General features: G+C 35.2%; 1 protein-coding gene across 3 annotated transcripts in view; it reads left to right on the forward strand.

Annotated features, from left to right (window-relative positions):
- Nucleotides 1-23,397, forward strand: part of KAT6A (lysine acetyltransferase 6A) — a 94,007-nt gene that overhangs the window by 60,194 nt on the left and 10,416 nt on the right. For all 3 annotated transcript variants that reach the window (XM_019742058.2, XM_074329599.1, XM_074329598.1), the window contains 5 exons: nt 2,145-2,263; nt 12,054-12,169; nt 18,456-18,597; nt 20,136-20,297; nt 21,668-21,761. In XM_019742058.2, coding sequence (XP_019597617.2) covers nt 2,145-2,263; nt 12,054-12,169; nt 18,456-18,597; nt 20,136-20,297; nt 21,668-21,761 — 633 coding nt within the window. The remainder of the gene's footprint in view (nt 1-2,144; nt 2,264-12,053; nt 12,170-18,455; nt 18,598-20,135; nt 20,298-21,667; nt 21,762-23,397) is intronic.

Here is a 23,397-nt window from a genome sequence, read left to right on the forward strand (position 1 = left end):
TGTGGTTGTTGTTAGAATCACAAAGAATCTGCCTACAGAAATTTGGGCTATAATCTTGATCAAGGATAACTACATTTCATACATTACAAAATAAATCATGTCATGGGCATCATGATGCTGGCTTTATTCCGGACAGAAATTGGAAGGAACACTGTTGACCTAAGCGTAAGGAAGAGACAAAAATATATCCAAATATGATGAGGTCATTGAGTTTTCTACTTCAAATCTGGCAAATACAGCTATAATTTTTCATGGATTACACTTAGAGAGAGAGAGAACCGTAGCGTCAGGCCATTTGCTTATGTATCAGGCTGAGTTCCCTAGTTTTCAAAGTAGAAAACTTCTGTGCAGAAGACTTCGTACTGTAGCGGTTGATTCAGGTCAGAGGAGAAAAGTTTGATTAGCTATCCAAATTATTAAAGCTTAAACTAGCCTTATTGCTCTTGAGTGCTTTTGAGTTTAGAGAACCTAACCCTATGAGGGAAAAGTAGAAAGAGCACTGGGAAAAGTAGAAGACTTGAGAATAGGCTTTTTGGATCCTAAGACTCTTTTGTCTCATATACTATGAGAAAACTGCTTACCTTTGATTTCCTTCCCCTGAATGTCCCATTTGTGATTGTATTCACTGCTTCCTCATTCTTATATAAATGGTTGATTGGGCTAGTGCAGGAGAGAAAATTCTTGTCATTGCCAGGTCCCCCCTTTTAATGCTATATTGATCGACTTTTCACCAGAGTGGCAATTAACCAATTACTCTTTCAGCATTTAAGTACTCTTCGTGTTTTTATCAGCCATGTAGACTGTAGATAAGCACCAGTCTGAGCATGTTTATCTAAGAAAACGTGCAAGCCATTTAGGTTGGACTTAGAAGGAAAGAATCTCATAAAGCAGATCCTAATGAAAAGCATTGTTGAATTAACCATTTCACTGGAGATAGATTATTAGAAGAATCTACTGGAAAGTTATAGAAATAGAAATTATTAGAGCAAATGTGTAAAGTATAGGGAGAACCAGTATTGAGCTTTAGGCGTTGGTGTGAGCTTTTGCTTTAATTGACTCTGTCATTTTCTTCTATGAATTTTGGAGTTTAAGAAACAATCTGCACCATCTGATAACAGTTCTACTGAATCCTGTACTAAATCTGTGCCTGCATCCATATCATGCACTAGGGGGCATTAAAATCACATAGTACCTTTAGATTATATATATATATTTTTTTCAGTTTGGAAATATTATGAACAGTGAGTCCTTGTCCTTTTTGTTATATTAAATGAATAACAGACAGTCTATACATGCAGTTGATATGAAAAGAACTATCTCATTAATTGGTCTTTTCAGCCACACTCATACAAAGAGGAAATGAGTCTAACAGCAGTGTCATCTTCAAATGCAAAGGATAATGATCTACGTAATCCCCCAATATTCTTTTCACTAATTTCTTTGTCCATTTGAGGAAGATGCATCATTTAGTGGATTGATTGTTATAATTTCTCATAATTACCCAGAGGATTATCATCTGTGATCCTCAGGTTTGTGGAGTTTGTACTTTAAAAGGGCACTCACAATGTGAAGGGAGTTGGTACTTCTTGACCTCAGTTACGATAGCTATTTTGAAGGTTATCTTTTTGCTGAGATAAGAATGTATTGGCCTTATGACGATTGCAGGATCATAGAGAATTTTAGAAGGAGCAAATTTTCCCTGTTTTCTCAGGTGATGAAAATTATGTTTTACTGTAACGTAAACTTCCATACTACCAAAGAAGGAAAAAACAATATTTGAATGTTATGTTAAATTTATACTAAAAGTTTTATATTCATACTATTTCAAAATAAATTTCATAGTCCTTAGACTTTTTTCCTGTCTGCTTTTGTATGTATTGTAGTATATTAAAATATGATCTCTTAGTGAAGATTAAATTTGGTTATGTAGTATTTTTAAGAAACTCTAAGACAATTCAGTGTTTTCATTATAAGGCAGATATAGTATGTACATATTCTTTATTGATTAGTATCTTTCTAGGAGTCCTCTTTGTTATATAAATAATATTGCCTTCAAACTGAAATAAAGATTTCTGAAAATTTTTTTCTAGTTATTAAACTAATGTGTATTATTAATAATGTGTGAACCCTTTCTTTATGTGCAGACAATCAGGATGGCTGGGATGGCAAACAAGAAAGTGAGGAACGGCTTTTTGAGAGCCAGGAAATCATGACTGAGAAAGATATGGAGTTATTTCGTGATATCCAAGAACAAGCACTGCAGGTAAAATTGGATATTCACATTGGATAGTCAAACAATTTATTCATGGATGAGAAACAGGATTAAATATATTGTGGATAAAGCAGTAACAGCAATTTATCCATTTGATTTGTGAATATTCTGCCATGTTTCTTTGTAAAATTGTTTTCCTTCTGTAAGTTAGGACTTGGGTCTTTATTTTAATTGTAGTGGATAACCATTGAATGATTTTTTTAGCAGGGAAATAGTAAGATCAGATTTGCATTAAAAATTGTTTTTTTCTTAGTCACTGTATGAAGAATAGATTGGAATTAGGTAAGAATGGAAACAGGGAAACCAATTTTGAGGCGTTTCTAATGATCCAGATGAAAGAAGATGGCGACTTAGACTAGAGAGGTGGCAGTGGAAAAGGGAGAGAGGTAGCTGGATTTAGAATACGTTGTAGAGATGGAATCACCAGAACTTAGTGATAGATTTGATGTGTAACTTGAAGGAACAAGAAGTCGTCAAGGCTGACTCCAGGGACTCCGACTTCAGTGTAAGAGAGAGAGTGCGTTGAAGCCAGTGGGAAAGTTCCTGTTGATTAGATTAGAGGATGTTTTAAATAATAAAAGCATTCATAAAGATAAAGCACAAAGTCATTGTTTTAGAGCCTCGATATGGCTTAGTAGAAGCTGCTTCAAAAATTTTGCAGGGAGATTTTATTACAGGGGTTTAGGCAATCTTATAGTTGGACCATTAAGAGATGAATGATAAAGGAGTTAATATTGGAATCCATCCATTCAGCAACCCACCACTTACTGAATGCCTACTTTGTTCTAGAAATTGTGCTAGGTGTAGGGGCTATATGAATAAGACATAGTTTATATTCTCATAGAGTTTACAATTTAGTAGGAAACATACTCTAAAAAGCAAATCCAATATTTGTGCATAGTGATTATCTTGAGTAACTTCACATGGTATATTATCTAATTCAAGAATTATTGAAATGTTTAGCAAGATTTGTATCCAAAAGAGTCATCCATGAGTTGGTTTTGATTTTTTTTTTATTATAAATTTTATTGGGGAATATTGGGGAACAGTGTGTTTCTCCAGGGCCCATCAGTTCCAACTCGTTGTCCTTCAATCTAGTTGTGGAGGGCGCAGCTCAGCTCCAAGTCCAGTCGTCATTTTCAATCTTAGTTGCAGGGGGTGCAGCCCACCATCCCATGCGGGACTTGAACTGGCAACCTTGTTGTTAAGAGCTCACGTCTGACCACCTGAGCCATCTGGCTACCCTTGATTTTTTTTTTTTTTTTTTTTAATTTTAGGAGAAGTAAGGCTATAGTTTGCCTGGTTCTTTATATAGCTAATGACGTTCCCTAGCTAATGATGTTCATCATTAGCTACATAAGGAACACTCCATAAATAAAGAGCCACCTCTGAAAAGAAAAATAAAAGCATAAAAATTAGTAGTATAGGCTTCTATTCTGGAATTGTATTTCCACAGTGATCTTATGAGCTTGGAGGAAATGTTTTTTCTTAAAAGGTCCATTGCCAGAAAGAAGCATTTTTATTCATCTCATTCCACTAGAGCATAACAGCCTTTTTGAAATATATAGAATGATTTTTATATAAAATATTACCAAATTTGCATGTTAGATTTCCATACTTATTTTAATGGTTTTTAGTTTTGAAGGATTTGCTTGTTAGAGTATTTGGGGTATTAAAATAATTTCCTTTTTTGCATAAAGAACTGAACAGTTATTTGAAATGAAGTGAGTTAGGTTCAACAACTCTCTTAACCCTCTGAGGTAAGGATTATTATCTTCATTTTACATATGAAGAAACTGAGACCTAGTTGCATGACTTCCCTAAAGTTACATAGTTAGTAATGGCAGAGATGGAGTTAGAACGCAGGCCTATGTGATTTCAAATCCTATGCCCTTAATCACAATAACATCCTTCATTACCCCGTAAGAAATGTTATGGAGGCCTCAAAATCATAGGGCATGAACTGAATGTAAGTAGGGGAAAGTACATGGGAAGCTAAACAGCAAACAGTGGCATAGAATACCAATTTATGTATTCTGTTGCTGTTTCAAATGATATAGACTGTTCCACATGTTCACAACATACTAAGATTAGTAAGAATTGGTGTGATCTGAGATGATCATAGAAAGAGCAGGCTTAAAGGATGATTAGGATTTAGGTAAATGGGGAGAAAGAAGGCTTACCAGGTAGAATAAACATTAATTTAAGCTTTGAGGAATAAACTACTATAAATGCAAGAGACATTGAGATTATTGGTTCATCAGATCAACAAATATTTGAGGGCCTACTTTGTGCAAGTCACACTGTGGAGATGATGTAAAAAACACAATAGTTGCCCGTAAAGGTGCTCTAATACAAGCAGCCCTTGCTTTGCATGACACTGTGTTAATAGAAACGTGATATATCAGAATCGTGTTAATGCTTTTATTCATTTCTGTGGTGACCGAGATTTGATCTTATTTCTGGTGTAAATTTCAGTTAACATGGCAACATGCAAAGTGGGGACGACCTATAGTTTAGTTTGAGAGTTAAAGCAGAGTTGACCATTTGTTAGGCAACAGTAAGAAATATGTTTACTGACTTAGTATAGGGCTGGATATTGCAGGGCTTTGAACACTAGTAAGAGGACGTTAGTCTTGGTGTGCCAGGATTTAAGGTATCCCCATGACTGCTTTTTTTGTTGTTCTTGGAGTGATTTCTTCTTGGTACTAGTGAAATTAGCAATGGGGAGTAGGGGACTGTTTTAGTGTCTTAAGCATTTACCCATAATTATAAGTCACATATTAAAGACTATTTAGAGGTATTTTGAGTTCATCCATTTAACAATTCAGCATAATTTTATTGAGAATTTATTAAGACAGTGGTTAAGATCCTAGGTACTAGGAACAGCCTATTCAAATCCTATCTCTGCTGAGTCACCTTGGTCCGCCAAGTTATTTAGGTTTGTTGAAAGGCTTAAATGAGTTGATATTTGCAAAGCGCTTAGTGTGTCAGTCATGTAGTGAACATTGGATAAATGTGAGCTTCTACTAGTTATCTTACTGGCAGGTGATGGAAATACACAGATAAATAGAAAATGTGTCTCTGCCCGCCAGTTGTGGAGACATTTATAAACAAAAAATTAAAGACATGTGATTAGTAATAGGTACTCTTTTACAGTCGGCATTATATATCAATTTGTTGCTTTAATACAACCTTGTTATTACTTGCTCCCATTTTACAGATTAAGAAATTAAAGCTTTAGAAGGATTATCTTACCTAGAGTTATATAGTTATTAAGTATTTGAACCTCATAGTTAATTAGATCTCACTCCAGATCTTTAGCTACCAATTGCTAGTGTGTAATATGATGCTGCCTTAGAGATGTGCGTAAAATGCAGTGAGAATGAACAGGAAGTTACTGTCTAGGGTGTTAGAGAGGTTTTCATAGAGGAGGCGGTATTTGAGCAGGGTCATGTGTAAGAATTGACTATTGAAGAATAAGAGCAAGGCATTTCAAATAGAACAGTTTGGGTGTAAGAAAGCTTACTGAACCTTGGAGCTGGATGTAGTTCATTTGCCTGGAATTCAAGGAAGAGATGAAGTTGAAAACAAAAGTATGGACCAGATCACAAGTATCCTGTGATACATGTTACAAAGTCTGTACTTTATTTTTCAGTTATACAGGAGCTTTTTAAAGTAGTTAAGTAGCTCTTGAAGAGCGACTGAGGAGTTTTTTTAAAAAAGAGGGTGACATGATCGTATTTGCATTTAGAAACTCAGCTCTGGTGCCACAGTGAGGAACAGCCTGAAGAATACCTGACCAAGGACATCCGTCAGTCCAGTGATTATAGAACGAGACGTGACTAGGGCCTAAGGGAAGGCATATGGGGCCGGGAGGCAGAGACTTGGAGAAAGAGTCAGAGTAAAATGGAAAAGACACAGTGTTGGGTTGGGAGTTAGGGTTGAAGGAGGAGGTGGAACCAGATAGGTCGCCCAGTGTTCTGCTTTGAGTACATGATGGAAGAGGAGCTTTTTTGGGATGAAGGAAGAGACCATGCTTCCATAAATTGGGGACTTGTGTAAAATCCGAAATGGAGAACTTTTATAGACTGTTGTACATGGAGATCAGGAGGGCTTTGGGCAGGATCTTTGCCAGGTTGTCAGCACATAGGTGACAAATGAAACTACATAGGTAATAGCTGAAGTTAACATAGGTAATATTCATTTAACAATAAATATTACTGAGTACTGGTTACCATGTGCCAGGCACTAGAGATGCAAGAGTGAACAAAACGGATTTTTTAAAAAAATCCTTATTCTCCGGAGCTTACAGTTTACTTGGGGTGTAAATGGGTTAAAGTATGCCATGTGGTAGTGTTATGGAGAGCAGGGAAGGGAGAGAGAAAATTCAGAGGGAAAGGATAGATTTGTATAGTTTTAAGTTACTGGGTTAGGCACTGTCTGACATTTAGTAGAAACAAGGAGGTGAGGGAGTGAACCATGTGGATGTGAAGGGAATAGCATTCCAGGCAGGGGAGCAGAAATGCAAAGGCCTGAATTGGGATTTGTGCTTAACATGGTCAAGGAAATGTAAGGAGGCCAGTGTGGTTAGAGCTAAGAATAGAAATTAAGTGATGAGGGCAGAAAGGTAATGGGGATGCCAGATTTCGTAGGACTATGGCTTTTACTCTGAGTGATATAGGAGCCCTTGGAGGATTTTGAGCAGAAAAGCGTCATAATCCAACATAGGTTTTAAACAGGGTTGCCCTGGCTTCTGTACAGATTGAGGGGAGGAAGTACAAAAACAGGGAGAATTTAGGAGGCTGTTATCGTTATCCAAGTAAGAGATAACGGTGGTTCGGATTATAGTAGTAGTGGTGAAATTGGAATTCTTATTTATGTTTTGGAGGCAGACCCATTGGGATATGTGTTGGATTGGATGGTTATGAAAACAAGGAGTCAAGGATGACTGACGCAGAGCACAGGTGGAGGAGGGAGCCACCATTTACTGAGATGGAGGAGGATAGAGGAGGCCAGGGTTGGGGAGAAGAAGATCAGGATTTGGATTTTGGACTGTTAAACTTGACATTCCTTTAAGACATTCAAGAGAGGAAATATCAAGTAGATAATAGGACATACGTGTCTGGAATTCAAAAAACAGGCAAGTCTGTACTGAAAATTTAAATTTAGGACTTGTCAGCAAGTTGGTGGTATTTAAAGGAATGAGACTAGAAAGAGAAGACAAGAGCTTTGAGGAGTCCTGGGATAATTAAACATCAACTCCCATTTCTTGCTCTCTCAGTCCCTGGCAACCACCATTCTGCATTCTGTCTCTATGAATTTAACTACTCTAGGTAGATCTCATGTAAGTGGAATCATACAGTATTTGTTCTTTTGTGTCTGGCTTGTTTTACTTAGCATAATGTCTTCAGGGTTCATCTATGTTGTAGCATGTGTCAGAATTCCCGTCCTTTTTAAGGCTAAATAATATTCTACTGTATGTATTTACCACATCTTGTTTACCCATTCATCTGTCAGTGGACACTTGGGCTGTTTCCACCTTCTGGCTATTGGACAAATACCTGTTTGGGTTCCTGCTTTCAATTATTTTATATATCCAGAAGTGAAATTGCTGGTTCATATGGTAATTCTGTGTTTAATTTTTTGAGGGACTGCTATACTGTTTTCCACAGTGGCTGCACCATTTTACATTTCCACCAGCAATGCACAAAGGTTCCAGTTTTTTCACATCTTTGCCAACACTTGTTGTTTTCTGTTTTTTATTTTGTTCTGTTTCTTGATAGTAGCTATCGTAATGAGTGTGAAGTGGTATCTCATTGTAGTAGTCTGCATTTGCATTTCCCTAATGACGAGTGATATTGAGCATCTTTTCATGTGCTTATTGGTCATTTGTGTATCTTCTTTGGAGAATGAAAAAAAAATATAACTCATTTTACAGCAAGATCTCACTTAACTAAATCCAGTTGTTGACAAAACAACTGAACTGACTTGAGACTCTACATATTCTTTATTTATTAAATGTGAATATTCATATGGTTTGTTAAAGAAATATTAATGATGTCTGATTATGGAATGTTGTGCCAAATCCTACAGGAGTTGTTGATTTAAGATACATATTTGTAGTGTAATGCCTTTCTAACATCAGAAAAATCCAGGGTTCTAAAACACATTCTGTCCCATCCAAGAGTTGGGGAGAAGAGTCTGTGGACTTGTAGGTTCATTTCTTTGGAAAACCAAGTTCCAGTTCAAAGAAAATTAGCACAAACTTTGGAATTCAGAACATTAATTAGTGGAGGGCTACCCACATTTTCTATCTCACCTCTCCCCATTTTGTCCTTTTCTGTCTTTATGCTTCATTCTTAATGTACCGGTCCTGGAGTGTATTGCCTCCTAACCTTTCCAAGCCTTCTGTCCCCGCGCCCCCTTCCCCATGTATAAAGTGGGACTGTTGTTTCCTACTTTGAGGACCAGATTGTAGGGATTAAATGAGATACAGTACAAGGCTGGACCAGTGGGTGCTCCACCAATGCCGAGTCTCTTTATTCCTTAAGTTCATGCTCTCTCCATTTTGGAGCATGTAAATTGTTCTTACATGTCTCTTTCATCATGGAACTTTTAATCCCAAATGAATGGAATTATTTTTTAATAAAATAGTCTGTCTATGGGAAAGGTTCAAATACCCAGAAAGACACCACTTCTCCCCACATTTCGCATTCTCATACTGATAATAAGGGTGCAGTCCTACCCTCCACTCCCACCTCAAAATGTCATCCCCCATAGGGAATGGAAAAGGAAGGTTTGAGGGAACCGTCCAAGGGAGGGCAGAGGGAGAGGAGCAGGGCTGTATGTACATCGGTTGTGGTTTTCACATTTGTACCAGATCTGGGCTTGGGGCTCTGCAACAGTGGCTTCTGCATATTGGGAATTGGAATTGGGTAAGTCATTTAACGGAAGACTAATGCTGAGCTCATAAATTCCTGGTGGTAAAAGTTCTATGATCTAGAATAGGCATATTTAAAGTTATCTTTTGGTTTAGCCCAATTACTAGTGTGTTTAGTGCCCTCCCCCAACTTTCTTAGATTAAAAAATCCATTTATATGTGATCTTTTAAAGATTCTGGCATATTCAAATTAGAAGGAGGGTACAAAGTGGCAGAACTTGCATTAATAGTTTTAAAAAATATTTTGTGCTCTTGATTATATCAAATATCTGCTGCCTTGGAAAGTTGCATGTTTAATGCAAGAGTATTTTGGCTGAAACTTAAAAATAAAATGGCCTAGCAAAGGCGACTTTGGAATTCAGGTTGACAATTTGACTTTGGCAAGGACGGGGTTAATGAGTGGCTTAGCTGTAGCCTTTGCTTCCTCACTGTGTAGAGCCTTTGTTAACTCCTAAACCTTAGTAAACTGGCAACACACTGGCTCAGGAGGCTTTCACAAGGGAGTTGGAGGTGGTGGAGGAGAGAGGTGGGTGTGAGCGTGTGTGCCAGAGTGCACAAAGGTGAGGGTGGGTGAGGCAGTGGGGAGATCGCCCGCGAGTCGTTTTCCGCAGCCTCTCTTAGTTGCGGTGATGTGCAAACAACTCTACTGGAACTGGGTATCCAGTTTCACGTCGGGCATCCACCTGGAAGAGCGATGGACCACTGATGGGAGGGCTGTCAAACTACAGGCAGTGCCACCGCAGGTGCATGTTTTCAGCTTTTGTGCTTCCTGTTTGATCTTTGGCTCAGGAAATTAGAGTTGGTTTCTGATATTATTTTGATATTTTCTATACTATTGTTCGTGTTATTTTGAACTGTGAAGATAGGTTAAAATATGCTACTTTATGAATTAGAATACTTGATTATGGAATGTAGTCTACAGAACAGTGTTTTTAAAATCTTCTACAAAGCTCTATTTTGGTTTTGAGAAATGAAAAAAAAATCTTATTTTAACCCTCTCTTGTATAATTCCTTATGATTTTTATATTTGGGAGAGCCCCATAGTCCTTGGTGTCATTACACAATTTATCCAACTATTAGTTGTTTGTCTTTTGTTTCGAGGTTTCTAAGAGGTTGAGGTTTCACCTGGCTATGTTCCAGTATGAAACCTGAGATAAGTCCCTTGGCTTTTTATAAAAGGAAATGGTTAGAAAGACCAGGGATAGTGCTCAGATGAGTTGTGGTGAAGAAGCTTCTTCCTTAAATGAGTTTCTATAAAAAAGGTGAATAAAAAATCTCTGATATTTTTAGTTTTGTAGAAGAGGTGCGTGTGCGCGCATTTGTGTGTGTGTGTGTGTGTGTGTGTGTGTGTGTGTGTGTGTCTGCGGCTTTAATGAGGGACTTTTAATAATCTTTCAGTGCTTTTTAAGGCATAAAGTTGGATAATTTTGGTAGTTATTTTGATGAAGACTTACTACTACTTGGGTTTGATTAGGCTAAAATTCTAGCTCTGTCGTTTTCTTAAATCAGTTAAATTTTTATAGAGTATCCATGATAAATATACATATATATATTATATACATAATATGCACACATTTATGTGTATGTATATATAACTATGTTCCTCTATTGGGTGCAGAGCAAATCAAATTGCTCTTCAATTTAGGTTTTAAAACCTGATCCTTGTAGTGCTTAGCAACGGCTTATATTGGAATTGCTGGTGTGGAAGTCATATAGGCTTTGCAAGTTACTCTTTTTTAGATAATGTAGTTATTCAGATTATTGCAGGGATGAGGGCATAGAGATTGTTTTCATTATAAACAAGGAATAACAGTATGTATATGGCAGTATTTTTTTTCTTTGGTCAAATCTGTGAACAGCTACTAATGAAGGGAATTTTAGGGGCAATATAGAAGGAATTGAAGACTTTTAATATCTGTTTTGCCATATTCTTTTTATATTGTTCTTATATATCTGCTTTCCCCAACCAGAAAATCCTTCTTTTCTGTATGTGCTCTCATGTTCAGTAGGGCAGTTGTCAGTTGAGCCAAGTGTGCAACACTCCTCCTCCCACTTGTTAAAAATTATTCTTTATCTTACATTCCCAAATACCTGCAGTTTCTCTTTAGTAATTAAGTCATTAAGGGCATGAGTTTAGTTGAGGAAAATATTTGCAGTATTATTAAATATGGACTACCCACTGACACAAAGTATATTTGGTTCTAAGAGATTTATTAGCATTTTTGTTCTTCATTTGGGTGCTCTATTTAAGGAATAATACAGCTTATTTCAAAACTGTTAGCTTGTTTCTGGCTTTTCTTTGTTCTCTTGTGGAATCCTGAGATGACATTTAGATTCAGATTGTTTTGTTTCTTTTGTTATCTAAGTATACTTAATTTAGCTAACTTTTTAAAAGTTTATTGGGGTAACAATTGTTAGTAAAGTTACATAGATTTCAGGTGTACAATTCTGTATTACATCATCTCTATATCGCATTGTGTGTTCCCCACCCAGAGTCAGTTCTCTTTCCATCACTATATATTGGATCCCCTTTACTCTCATCAACCACTCCCCTCCCCCCTTAGTGGTTACTCTGGTAACCTCTGAACTATTGTCTGTGTCTATGAGTTTTTGTTACATCATTTGTCTTGTTCTTTTGTTGTTTTCAGTTTTATATACCACATATCAGTGATATCACATGGTTCTCTACTTTTTCTGTCTGACCTACTTTGCTTAGCATTCTAATCTCAAAATCCATCCATGTTATTGCAAATTATACTATTTCATCTTTTCTTATGGCAGAATAGTATTCCATTGTGAATTTAGCTAACTTTTGTAATGTATTTTTTACCTACACAGAAAGTTGGAGTGACTGGTCCCCCTGATCCACAAGTTCGCTGTCCCTCTGTCATTGAGTTTGGGAAGTATGAAATTCACACCTGGTACTCTTCCCCATATCCTCAAGAATACTCAAGGTATGTTTTGAGAGACCCTCTACCTTCTGTTTTTAAATTCATAGAACTCCAACACTAGAAGGGGTCTTAGCGATGTTTTAGTCCGTTTCGTCTTTTTACATTTGAGGAAACTAGTGGCTTGTAAATGTTCATGATAGCAGCATTCTTAAAATTCCAGTTGGCTTTAGATTTTTTTTTTTCTGTAACCTATTCAAAAGCTGATATTTAAAATGTGAAAACCAACAAACACATGGTCAGAATGAAAAGGGAATGATTTTTTTCTTTAAGACAAATTTGCCATCATACATCACACTAAGAATTGAGAGAGAGATTCTTATATTTACCTATAAATAAATACAAAGTTTCATTGAGTAGCCATTTATCTAAATTTGTTTAATTAGGAAACTTAATGAAAGGTTTGTTTTCCCAGGAATAATTGGACAAATGGTATAAAATTACATACAAATAACCTGGGTTTCCAGATATAAAAATTGATCACTCATCAGCTTTTGGGATTGAGGCAGTGTGCTTAGTGAAGCCAAATTGGTTTCATGACTTGACCTAACATTTATAAGCTGTATAACTTAGAAGTTACCCAACAACTCTGTACCTCAGTTTCTTCATTTATAAAATGGGGATAATAGTCATAGTACTGACCTCATATGGTTTGTTGAAAACATTACATGGGTTAAAACATGTAAATCACTTAGGAAATGGTAAGTGCTCATAATGTCAGTTTTTATTAGAGTTTAAATTAAAAGAGTTGAAAAATGAGATTTGGTCAAAAAAATGAACGTTGGTTTATCAGTTGAAGTATAGTAGTCACATTAAAGCTCTCTTTAAACTTCTGCCACAGTTTGCCATTTAGCGGGTACTGTAAGGAAGAGTAAGTGACGGTGCTCTTGGGGGTTAAACACATGTTCATGGTACTCATCTGGTAGTACTGCTTGTCCACAATACTAGCAAAAACAATTATAGCATTAATTCATTTAGTGCTTCACAGTATACTGAGTGCTTTAACATGGTTTATTTCCAGAAAGTTGGGAATAGGCCAGTATATTTGTTAAAAAAAACTAAAACTCAGGATTTTTTCACTTTTTCTTTTCATATAAATTAATAACTTGCTTGCCTGGTTTCCAAGTCTAGCAGAAGTAGAAAAATAGGAGTGAGAATATTATTACAGACATAGACTTCAGTGACAAAGAAGAGAAAGCAAAACTCTAAGAAACTAACACAAGCTCATGAAACAGCAGTTGAGAGCCATGTATAATAGGGTCCATTAGCCCTAAACTCTGTGGTAGGTGTTTGAAGCAGCATTCTATTTATATCATGGAATAACAATCTGAGTTTATTAAAAGATTATATTTATATGCTTTATATTTATAAAATAACATGTTAGAAGAGGTCAGGAAGTTCCTCAACTACCTATAGAACTCAGATATTCAAAGAAGTTTACTCTTCAGGAGTTCTGGATAGCCAAGATAATATGTGACCAAGAGGAAATATGCCAAGGAGTTAATTTCTTCGTCAAATTTAAAATATTACTTTTTTTTTTTAGTGAGCTCATTGCAAGCTATGCATATTACAAGAGTGCTCAACGTAGAAAAGAAAGTTTTTTCAGTGTATGTATCAACTGTTCCAAGGATTGTAGTACAGATAGATTGAAATCACAGGCACCCTGTCTCTTCTGTGCAGGGAGAGGAGATGAAATCAATTGACTCAAATGGAAATAGTCAGCCTCAGCACTTACTTTTCAAGAGAATGATAAGAATGGAACCATAAAGCTCTTGTCTTTAAGCTATTCAAAGGCTTCATTAAAAATGTTGCATTTTGTTCTGATGATTGTCACTGGAACCCGATTTTTTAATCAAGTTTGAGGGAATTGGTTATCAGTGAAGGAAAAAACATTGCTAGCAAAAAAATTTAAAAATATAATAGGAATCATAATAGAAAGCAGCAATAGGACGGCAGCTATAAAACTCATCAACTTTAAGTACAATTTTAGATGTTTTCTATACATTTTCTTATCCATTGTGGAGGTTTCCCTGAATTTTTCATCAGAAAATAATTCTATAATTTAATAAGTTCTTTAATAATTGCGACTTTTTTTCTGTCTGTGTATTCATAATTCTTAGTTACATAAAAAAACTACACATATCTATTTAAATGAGTTTTGGCTTGTTTTACTTCTGAGTTCTTTTAAATTTGTGTTCAGTAAAACGTTTAGAGATCTTGTGTTTTCCAAATAATCTATATCCTTACTTTATTAATGACTGTTTATTCTGTGTTAAATTACTTCTCAACTATTTTTTTATTATAAAAGATTTTAAACACTTTTTTAAAAATTCCAATTGCCAAAGCATGTAAAAACAGGACAATTGGAGCAAACAAAGAAAGGAAAGATCACAAGAGGAAAAATCTTTTGGGAAGTGGGATTATGCATTTTCTCACATAGTATCAGATATTTAGATGTGCATTATATTACTGTATTAAGTAGTCTTGCATACCTCACTTAAAAAAAAAAAGAACAATGAAACAATAGTACTACTTTATTTGGAACAGTATGGTTAAGTCTCAGACATTGAAGAGTATAAACCAGAGTTTTAACCCTAAATTTCTCCAACAGGACCATGTGATGCTGTCGCACATGGCAGACAGGTTCTTAGAGAGCCCTACTCTGCCGTTAAAAACATGACGAGATGGGCTGAAGGCAAGACTAACTGTGACCATCCTCAGCTGTGTAGAGTTTAGCTTCATAATAACCTCCTTGCTATGAGATCATATTGAGATCCTAACACTGCAGATTCCCATATAATTGAGTAGCTTAGGAAGTTTCCTCAACCGTTTGATCCTGTTCCTGACTTGATTTGATGCACAGATTATGTATAGCCCCAATTACTGAAAAACAAAATCCTTCAAGTTTTTGGATGACCATTAAATGATGAAGCAAAATGGATGAAAGGAGAATAAAAATGTTCATAGTACTAATCATAAATAACAGCAACTGTAGTTACCATTTATTGAGCTTGGTGCTGGACTAAACATTTCTGGATTAACTCTGGGAGGTAGATATTACTATCTTTCTTTAACATACCAGGGCACAGCAAACTTATTCAAGACCATACGGTTTAAAATGGCAGAATCAGGATTTAATCCCACTTTTTTCTCTTACCACATAGCCATAACCTTTAACAGCTGTGCTTTGCATTACTCTGTATAGCATCTGTGTCTAGATGGATCTTACCTGGGATGTACCATTAGCTTTGATTTAAATAATATTCGTTGTCATTTTTATTATTGTATTAAAATTTTACTACAAGTTGACCTATTTTGAAGGCCATACAAACTGCTACTATCTTGGGCAATGTTCAGAAGCAAAGAATGAATTCCTGGGAAGAATATTTGCATCGCTGTAGAAGTAAGGGAAGCAAAGTTTCCAAAGCACACATAGCTGCAGCCCAGTCCTGACTTCACAGGCGAGGTGTCCATATAGTGGGTGACTTTCAAATAAACTTCACGTGTGGAGGCCACACCCCATGATGCAGTAGATCAGAGTGACCTTAACGTCTATTTGACAGTCAAGTCCTAGCTGTCAGGAAGAAGATGACGGAAAGCAGCGCCCAGCAGGATCTGTTAGGGCTAGGAGTATTTGTAATTTTACTTTGTTTCATGTGATCTAAAGGTCTTTCTAGACAACGTATTTTTTTTCAATGAGAAAACTACAGTCATTTGTACTGTTACCAGAAAAAAAAAATTGTTTTTTCAGGAATTTTTATCAGATGATTCCCTTTAGACTAGCAATGTCATCCCAGTGGGCTTGGTTATAATAAAGAGGCTTTTTAAATGTTTTCAGCAAGAATGAATTGGAATCAAGTTTTAATAGGTCTTGATGTTTGCTTTTACTGTATTATTTTTCATATAATAAGATTCGCTGAAGTTTTTTTCTTTTGTCAATAAAATGCTATATATCTTGCTATTCTCTGTCTCTCACTGTCTCTATTTCAAATACATTTTTAAAATATATTTTAAATATATTAAATATTTAAATATTTTAGATATATGTCTATTTCAAAAAGTACAGAATTTTGTTTAGGTTTCTCAGATTCACAATGGAGGGAATATTTAGTTTTAATATTTAGCTCTCAAAGTAAAATACTCAAGGATTCTTCTGTATTTCCGTGTTGCAACAAGGTAAAATTGCTGGTTGAGAATTTAGCACATGCAAATAAAGGCAAATAGAATAGTTGGGGAGGGTGCCATTAATAACATTTACATTAACTTCCTTTTAAGAAGAAATTACTTAAAATCCAGATATTCAGGAAGACAGCCTGGCATTAGTGGACCACCTTTGAGACTCAGTTAATGCATCTAATCTAGTGCCCACATTAGATGATGAAGTTTACAGTTGGGGCCGTTTCATTCTGAGATTTTTCAGTTCTGATGGTAAAGAAGGAAAAAGCTTTTTATCCTCCTCCTGTCATTCCTTCTCTGGGTAGTGGGGTTCAAGGCAACATGCAAAGGAAATAAACAAAGTAGCCTAGGAAACCTTTCTTTTCCATGTTCTTGGCTCTTGCTTCTTGATTTTAATTTATAATGTCAGTCATTATTTGTTTCACTTAGTACTTTATTTTGGAATAACTATTGTACTAATGGTATAATATCAGGTTGTTTCGGTTTGGCTAATAGTAGAGATTTTGGAAAACAGTATTATATATTGTAGACATTTAGAAATATTATACCACAGCAGTTCGTTGGAAGCTTTTAGTGTACTGAATAGCAGTTTAAAAATAAGATGTGAGATTGTATAGGAAGAATTAATGCCCATTGTGAATCCCTAAGGGAGAAGGGGAAGAAAAAAATCACATGCCCTTTCCCACCCTTATTTTAGCATGAAACACTTAGTGCATACAGGACTAGTGTTCCAGAAACACACCTTGGAAGAAGCTTTAGTTGAATGTTAGCTGTTTTCAGATAAATAATTATGCTTCTAAACATGCTTCTGAAGTAGAACTTGAAAAAAATAGCATGGTCTTCACATTTTAACAAATCAAACATTTTTGTATTTAATCTACTTTTTCTTTAATTCCAGGGTAATCTTTTTAAAGCAAAGCTATCTAAACGATAGCAACTAAATTAATGAGTTTTTTAAAAAATTCAGTTTCAGTACTTATTTATATGAGAGAAGACACAGTAATTTATTCGGATTATTTTTTTATCATCATATCATCCAGTATTTTTGCATATGCGGTTTTTAATATAGTATCAGATCCCAGATGACCAAGGGACTAGTTCTGGACACAGTTCAGGTTGCAGGGAAGCCTCTGTGCTGACGGTGCACGGGTACGTGTTTCATAATAGAAGAGCCATATGGTCTTCTGGATTCAGACTAAAATAGGAATACAAGCCACTGGTTTTTAGTTTAGGTTATGTTCCTTCCATTACTTTATGAATTCATATAATCATTTAACTTTATTGCCTAATTCCTCATAAAAAGGAAGAACTGTTAAACTACTGCTAAAAGAGCAAGACTGTTGAATAAATATGAATTAATAACAGAATATCTGGAAGAATAATTTGAACTTTTATTTCACTTGTTGAATATTAGACTTTTGAGTTCCAGAATTTAATGGGATATTTAACCAGAGTGAAAGCCAGAATTTCAGGAGTGGAAGGAAGGAGGTACATTGTAGTAAGTCCTAACTTGGAAAAAACATATTCAATATTATAACTTTATACTTAAAAAGATATACAAAAATCTGCTTTTATAATACTATATGTTCATTTCACTCAGAACTCTGTACTTAGTATACCTAGCACAGGGCCTGATACACAGTAAGTATTCAGCAAGTGTTTATTTTCTGATGTTAATGAATGAATGATCAAATAAAGGAAGAAAGAATATCTTGACAAAAGCTTCTTCACTTATTGGTGTGTTCTAAAGGTAGACTATTTTCTACTTATTGGAAGTTATCGAGGAGAGAATGTGAGATTTTTGTATCTATCAAAATGGGTAACTTGAAAAAAGACTGTAAAGTATTAGTCTAACAGGTATAAATCTAATAGGGAGAACATGGAATTGGGTATCTTGATTTCTCACCCTTTCCCTATTGCTGTTAATTAGTTGGATACTGTTATCCAAATTAGTTTTATCTTTAGTTTTTTTTCTTTCTTTCATTTGATTAATGGGAGAATGATACATTGTCTACCTTTTTACCTGTGTAGTAAGGAGAGTCAAAAAAGAATTGAGAATGTTTAAAGTCTTGTAAAGTATAAAGCCCTGCCTTTTTTATTTAATTATTTTTTACAGGCTGCCGAAATTGTATCTTTGTGAATTCTGTCTAAAATATATGAAAAGTAGAACTATTCTACAGCAGCACATGAAGAAATGTGGTTGGTTCCATCCTCCTGCCAATGAGATTTACAGAAAGAATAACATATCTGTCTTTGAGGTAAAGTAGATGTGTAGTATTATCGTCCTGTACATTTCAAATATAGTGCCACCTATTCTGTATCTAATTGTGCAACTTGATTTCTTTTTTCTTTTGGAAATGTTATTTTACTGTTGTTCACTCATATAGTATATAGTTCTCCTATATGAGAAGCAGAATTAGGCCAATACAGATGGTACCAAGTTCATAAGGTTGATCTCAGAATAAATTATTCTGTATTTCATTAAATCAAAGACATTAATTACATCTTATTTTATGTACCACTAAGAAGGAAAAAGTACTGCTAATATGATTTAAGGACTCTATTTGATTGTAAATGCCAACTGATTTTACATGTTTAGAGGTGATTAAATTGTGTCTTAGAATCTATGAACTATGGAGTTTAAATTGAAAGATTTCTATTGCTCTATTTAAAGGAATATTTTGAAGAGGTATATTTAACTGTAGTAAATCTTCATATATTTTCCTGACTTCATCATGATATGACTTATGCTATGTATGTGATTCTTCTGTTGTTAGTAGTGGTTTTCAATTTCTTGATCTTCAGTTCTGTGGTTTGATTGCTAAGTATTAATGGAGTACCTGCCATGTGTTCAGTTGTGTTAATTACTAGAATTTACATTACTAGAATGATGATAGAATTTCACATTGTCTGGATCTACTCAGTCTGTCCCTTCCTTGATCTTCCCTAAGTATTTTAGTTGTGGAATAGAGGAGCTCTTCACCTTGGGAGGGGAGGGGAAAGGATGTGGTATACAGTACTGTTTCAGAATACCCAAGAGCAAAATGCTTCTCACTTAAGCACGTATTGGTGTGTGTTTTAAAAGAAGTAGTATTAAATTACATAAATTGTTGAAGATGTTTTGGTCTTGAAATGTCAATGTCTTGAGGTCTATTGTGGGCATCCATTGGCATAAAAGAGCGAGCTCCAGCAACTCCAAGAACACAGGGGTGTCAGGAGTAACTAGCCTACTGCTCCTGATCTTGGGCAACCTGAGTCCAAGGAATATCTCATTTGCCAGGTTGTTACCTAGGAAACCTGCCTGGTGCTCCTGACAATAGCTCATACTCTCTCAGGTAGCTTTATTTGGAGGTAAATCATGGCAGTTAGACTACATTGCTTCTGGCTGCTGGCACAGATTAGATTATAGTCATACCTCGTTTTATTTACAAATGTATTTTAGAAGCAGTATTTAGATCTTTTATTATATTAAATACTTTCAAAAATGAATCAGATCAGCTTGCCATCTGAAGGATTCCTGCATTCAATCTTATTATAAAAACAAAAAGTGCTATTTTTTGAAATGGCCATGACCTCCTTGACTAGTTATTCATGCTTTGTTGAACACAGTATTACATATATTTTGTTTTCTTTAAACACCAGGTACTGCGATTCTGCCATTTCAAAGGATAACATCCAGGTTCCAGTGTGTTCTGATCACTGGACTGTGGATACTCAGAGGTGCTTGTAACTGATGTGTTTTATTCTGAACTAAGAGAAACTCTGCTGACCATTTTGTTCTGTTATTTTCCTCTAGGTTGATGGGAATGTGAGTACCATTTATTGTCAGAACCTGTGTCTCTTGGCAAAGTTGTTTCTTGACCACAAAACACTCTATTATGATGTGGAGCCATTTCTTTTTTATGTACTAACACAGAATGATGTCAAGGGCTGCCACCTTGTTGGCTACTTTTCTAAAGTAAGTATAGCAGCTACAAGTTGTTTTGAATTCATATGTAAATCTGAAACAATTTTTGCTGGTTCTCACCAGGAGGCACTACTGGGTACAGCACCTTCTGAGTACCATCTAGTTTTTTGTTTGTTTGTTTGTTTTTTAATAAATCAGGGAATATTGGGGGACAGTGTGTTTTTCTAGGGCCCATCAGCTCCAAGTCAAGTCATTGTCCTTCAGTCTAGTTGTGGAGGGCACAGCTCAGCTCCAAGTCCAGTCGCCGTTTTCAATCTTTAGTTGCAGGGGGCGCAGCCTACCATCCCATGCGGGAATTGAACCTGCCACCTTGTTGTTGAGAGCTCGTGCTCTAACCAACTGAGCCATCCAGCCGCCCTGCCATCTAGATTTTTTAGAAAGGAAAATAGAACATTCAGAAACATATCAAGTGCTAGAAGATGCCTAGTAACATGCAACAGACTATATATACTCTCCTAGGAACATGAACTGCTTGTTATCCTCAAGAGGAAAAGTTTTTAAATGACTTCTGTTCCCATGGTGGTAATAGATAGAACTTGTGAAATAAACACAGTCATTACGTCTCTTGAGTTCTTTCTCAATTTAAATCTTCTCTTCCTAATTTGAATTTTAGGCATAAAAATTAGAATAAGAAGCCATTTTTATTAAAGGATATTTTTCTCCTTTAATCTTACATTCTCTTGGGGAGAAAAAAAGGTTGTCTTTCATCATCAAACAACATAAAAGGTGTCCTTTCATTTGCGCAAGCTCATGGTAAAGTCTAAGTGCATAAAATAGTTAAGTGGAAAGTTTTATAAGCATTAGCTTTATAAACATTCTGTTACTAGGCTATTTCAGTAGTTAAGTATAATTTAAAATATATTGCCTTGTTTACAAAAATGTATTTGTACCCAACACTGTGGGACTAGTTTTTATAAAGTTAGATACAGTTTATAGGGAGGTGGGGCTGCCTATGTAGGACCAAAGAAGGAAATAACAGAAACTTTGAAATAGTTGCCGATGACTCTTCCCACATCTGGAGTTGCCACATTGACTCATCATTTGTAGCTTCACAAATTGGGACTCTGATTCCTCTGCTCATCTTAGGCATTGACATACTGTTTTTGAGTTGCAGGTGGTGTTGGATGGCATCTTTTATTTTATAATTTTACTCTCCGGGGATAGTTGCTTTGTTGGTAATGACAGTGACTTAACATTGTCCTATCTCCCAGTGGGGCGTTTTTTTTCTTGATGTACATCATCAGTCCCAAAGGACCAGGGCTGTGGTTTTGACTGTTAGTCTTTGTTTCTTAATAATTAGCATTACTGTTCAGTCTTACCAGCCTGTTGTTTTAAAACTTGGCTTCTATTTTCTCCACCAGGAAAAGCACTGCCAACAGAAATACAACGTTTCCTGTATAATGATTCTTCCCCAATACCAGCGTAAGGGCTATGGCAGGTTTCTCATCGATTTCAGTAAGGATTATAACATAATTTCTCATCTCTTACTATGGACTATATATTAATAGTATTTTAAAGATTTGAAGATTATTTACTGGTTGTCGTACTGCTGTATGGAACTTTAAAGTCATGATTTTTTTTTCTCTTGGTTGGACATTAGTTTTTAAATAGCCAATATTGAATAACAACTTCTATGTGATCTATAGCAAATACCTTTAAATTGCAACTGTCAGTTTAAATTGCAGCTGTCAGTTTACAATGGAACTTAGTTTTATGTAGTAATTCCAACTAACAATAAAACTAAAAACATTGTATAACCACTTAAATTAGTACTAATAAGTACAGCACCTGCCCTATTTTTGTTACCCACAATGTGTACATCGTTTTTTAGTTACAGGCTCTACCTAGTGGTTAAAAATATGCAGTGCTCCTTTAAAAATCTTAAAAAGTAAACGATACAGTAAATAATTTAATCTGAGTTAAATATTGAAACCTAATGGTTCTAAAAAGGTCATTGTGGAACTTGCATTTTGTTTTACACATTGATAATCCTGCTTAGAAAGTAAATGTATGTTTGCAATAGATTTTATATTGATTATAAAATAGTGACATTTGAGGGAGTATTTTCTCAGATATTGCTAAAAATAATAATACTATTTAAAAGAATATATGCAGAAACAGTGGTTTAAACCAAGGATTTTGATACAGGCAATCCTTCTAAATATCAGATGATTATATTGCTAATATTAACAAGTTAATTCTCACATAGACCTGTGAATATTATTCTACTTGGCCTTAGACAATATTTCTAACCTTGGAAATATGTACCATTAGTGAATATATACATCGTCTTAGTCTTTTTGGATTACTAGAAGAGGGTAAAACTCTGATTCTTTCCTTTAATATCAATATATTGTTTTGAAATAGTACTCATAACTGGACATGTTATGCCATTAAGTGACATAGTTAGAGGAAAATATTATGCTGATTAGTCTTTTTTTTTTTTTTTTGAGATATACAAAGATCAGTTTGTATAGTTACAGTATATTTTTTTCATTTACTATTCCTAATGTATATTTTCCCATGTTACCATTCTTGGATTTCTTTTGTTTTCTTTAATGACTAAAAACAACATTTCTTCTGCCATCTCCATTTTCAAAACTTTCCCTTAGAATTTATGCCTTTCTTTTCCTGTTCTTGAGCGTCATACACTAGACAAGAAGACAAGTAGTAATACCATCATACACTCTCAGTGACACCGACATGCTTACCAAGCATTAGGGTGGTGATCGGGAAATGTGAGGAGAGCTTTGGTTGAAGTGAGAAATTGTCATCTAATTCGCTCACAGAAGAACCACAATCTTTTTTTTTTTTTTTTTTTTTTTTTTTAATTCAAAGAGCAACCACAATCTTAATAGATAAGATTACATAAACACTAAGGCATTCTTTTGTGTTATTCAATTCAGGTATAACTGTTGCCATCTAGTGGTCCAAGTAAAACATGCAAGGGTGGTTTTCTACCATAGTATATTAAAAATAAAAAACATTATTGCCTTAATCTTAATGCAGCCTCTTAATAGAAAGTCCTGATTTTTAACACTTTGAATATTTTAACAATAATTTATATTAACTATAGACAAGGTAATACTAA

The sequence above is a fragment of the Rhinolophus sinicus genome, linkage group LG04 (assembly GCF_036562045.2).
Source record: "Rhinolophus sinicus isolate RSC01 linkage group LG04, ASM3656204v1, whole genome shotgun sequence".
Taxonomy (NCBI): domain Eukaryota; kingdom Metazoa; phylum Chordata; class Mammalia; order Chiroptera; family Rhinolophidae; genus Rhinolophus; species Rhinolophus sinicus.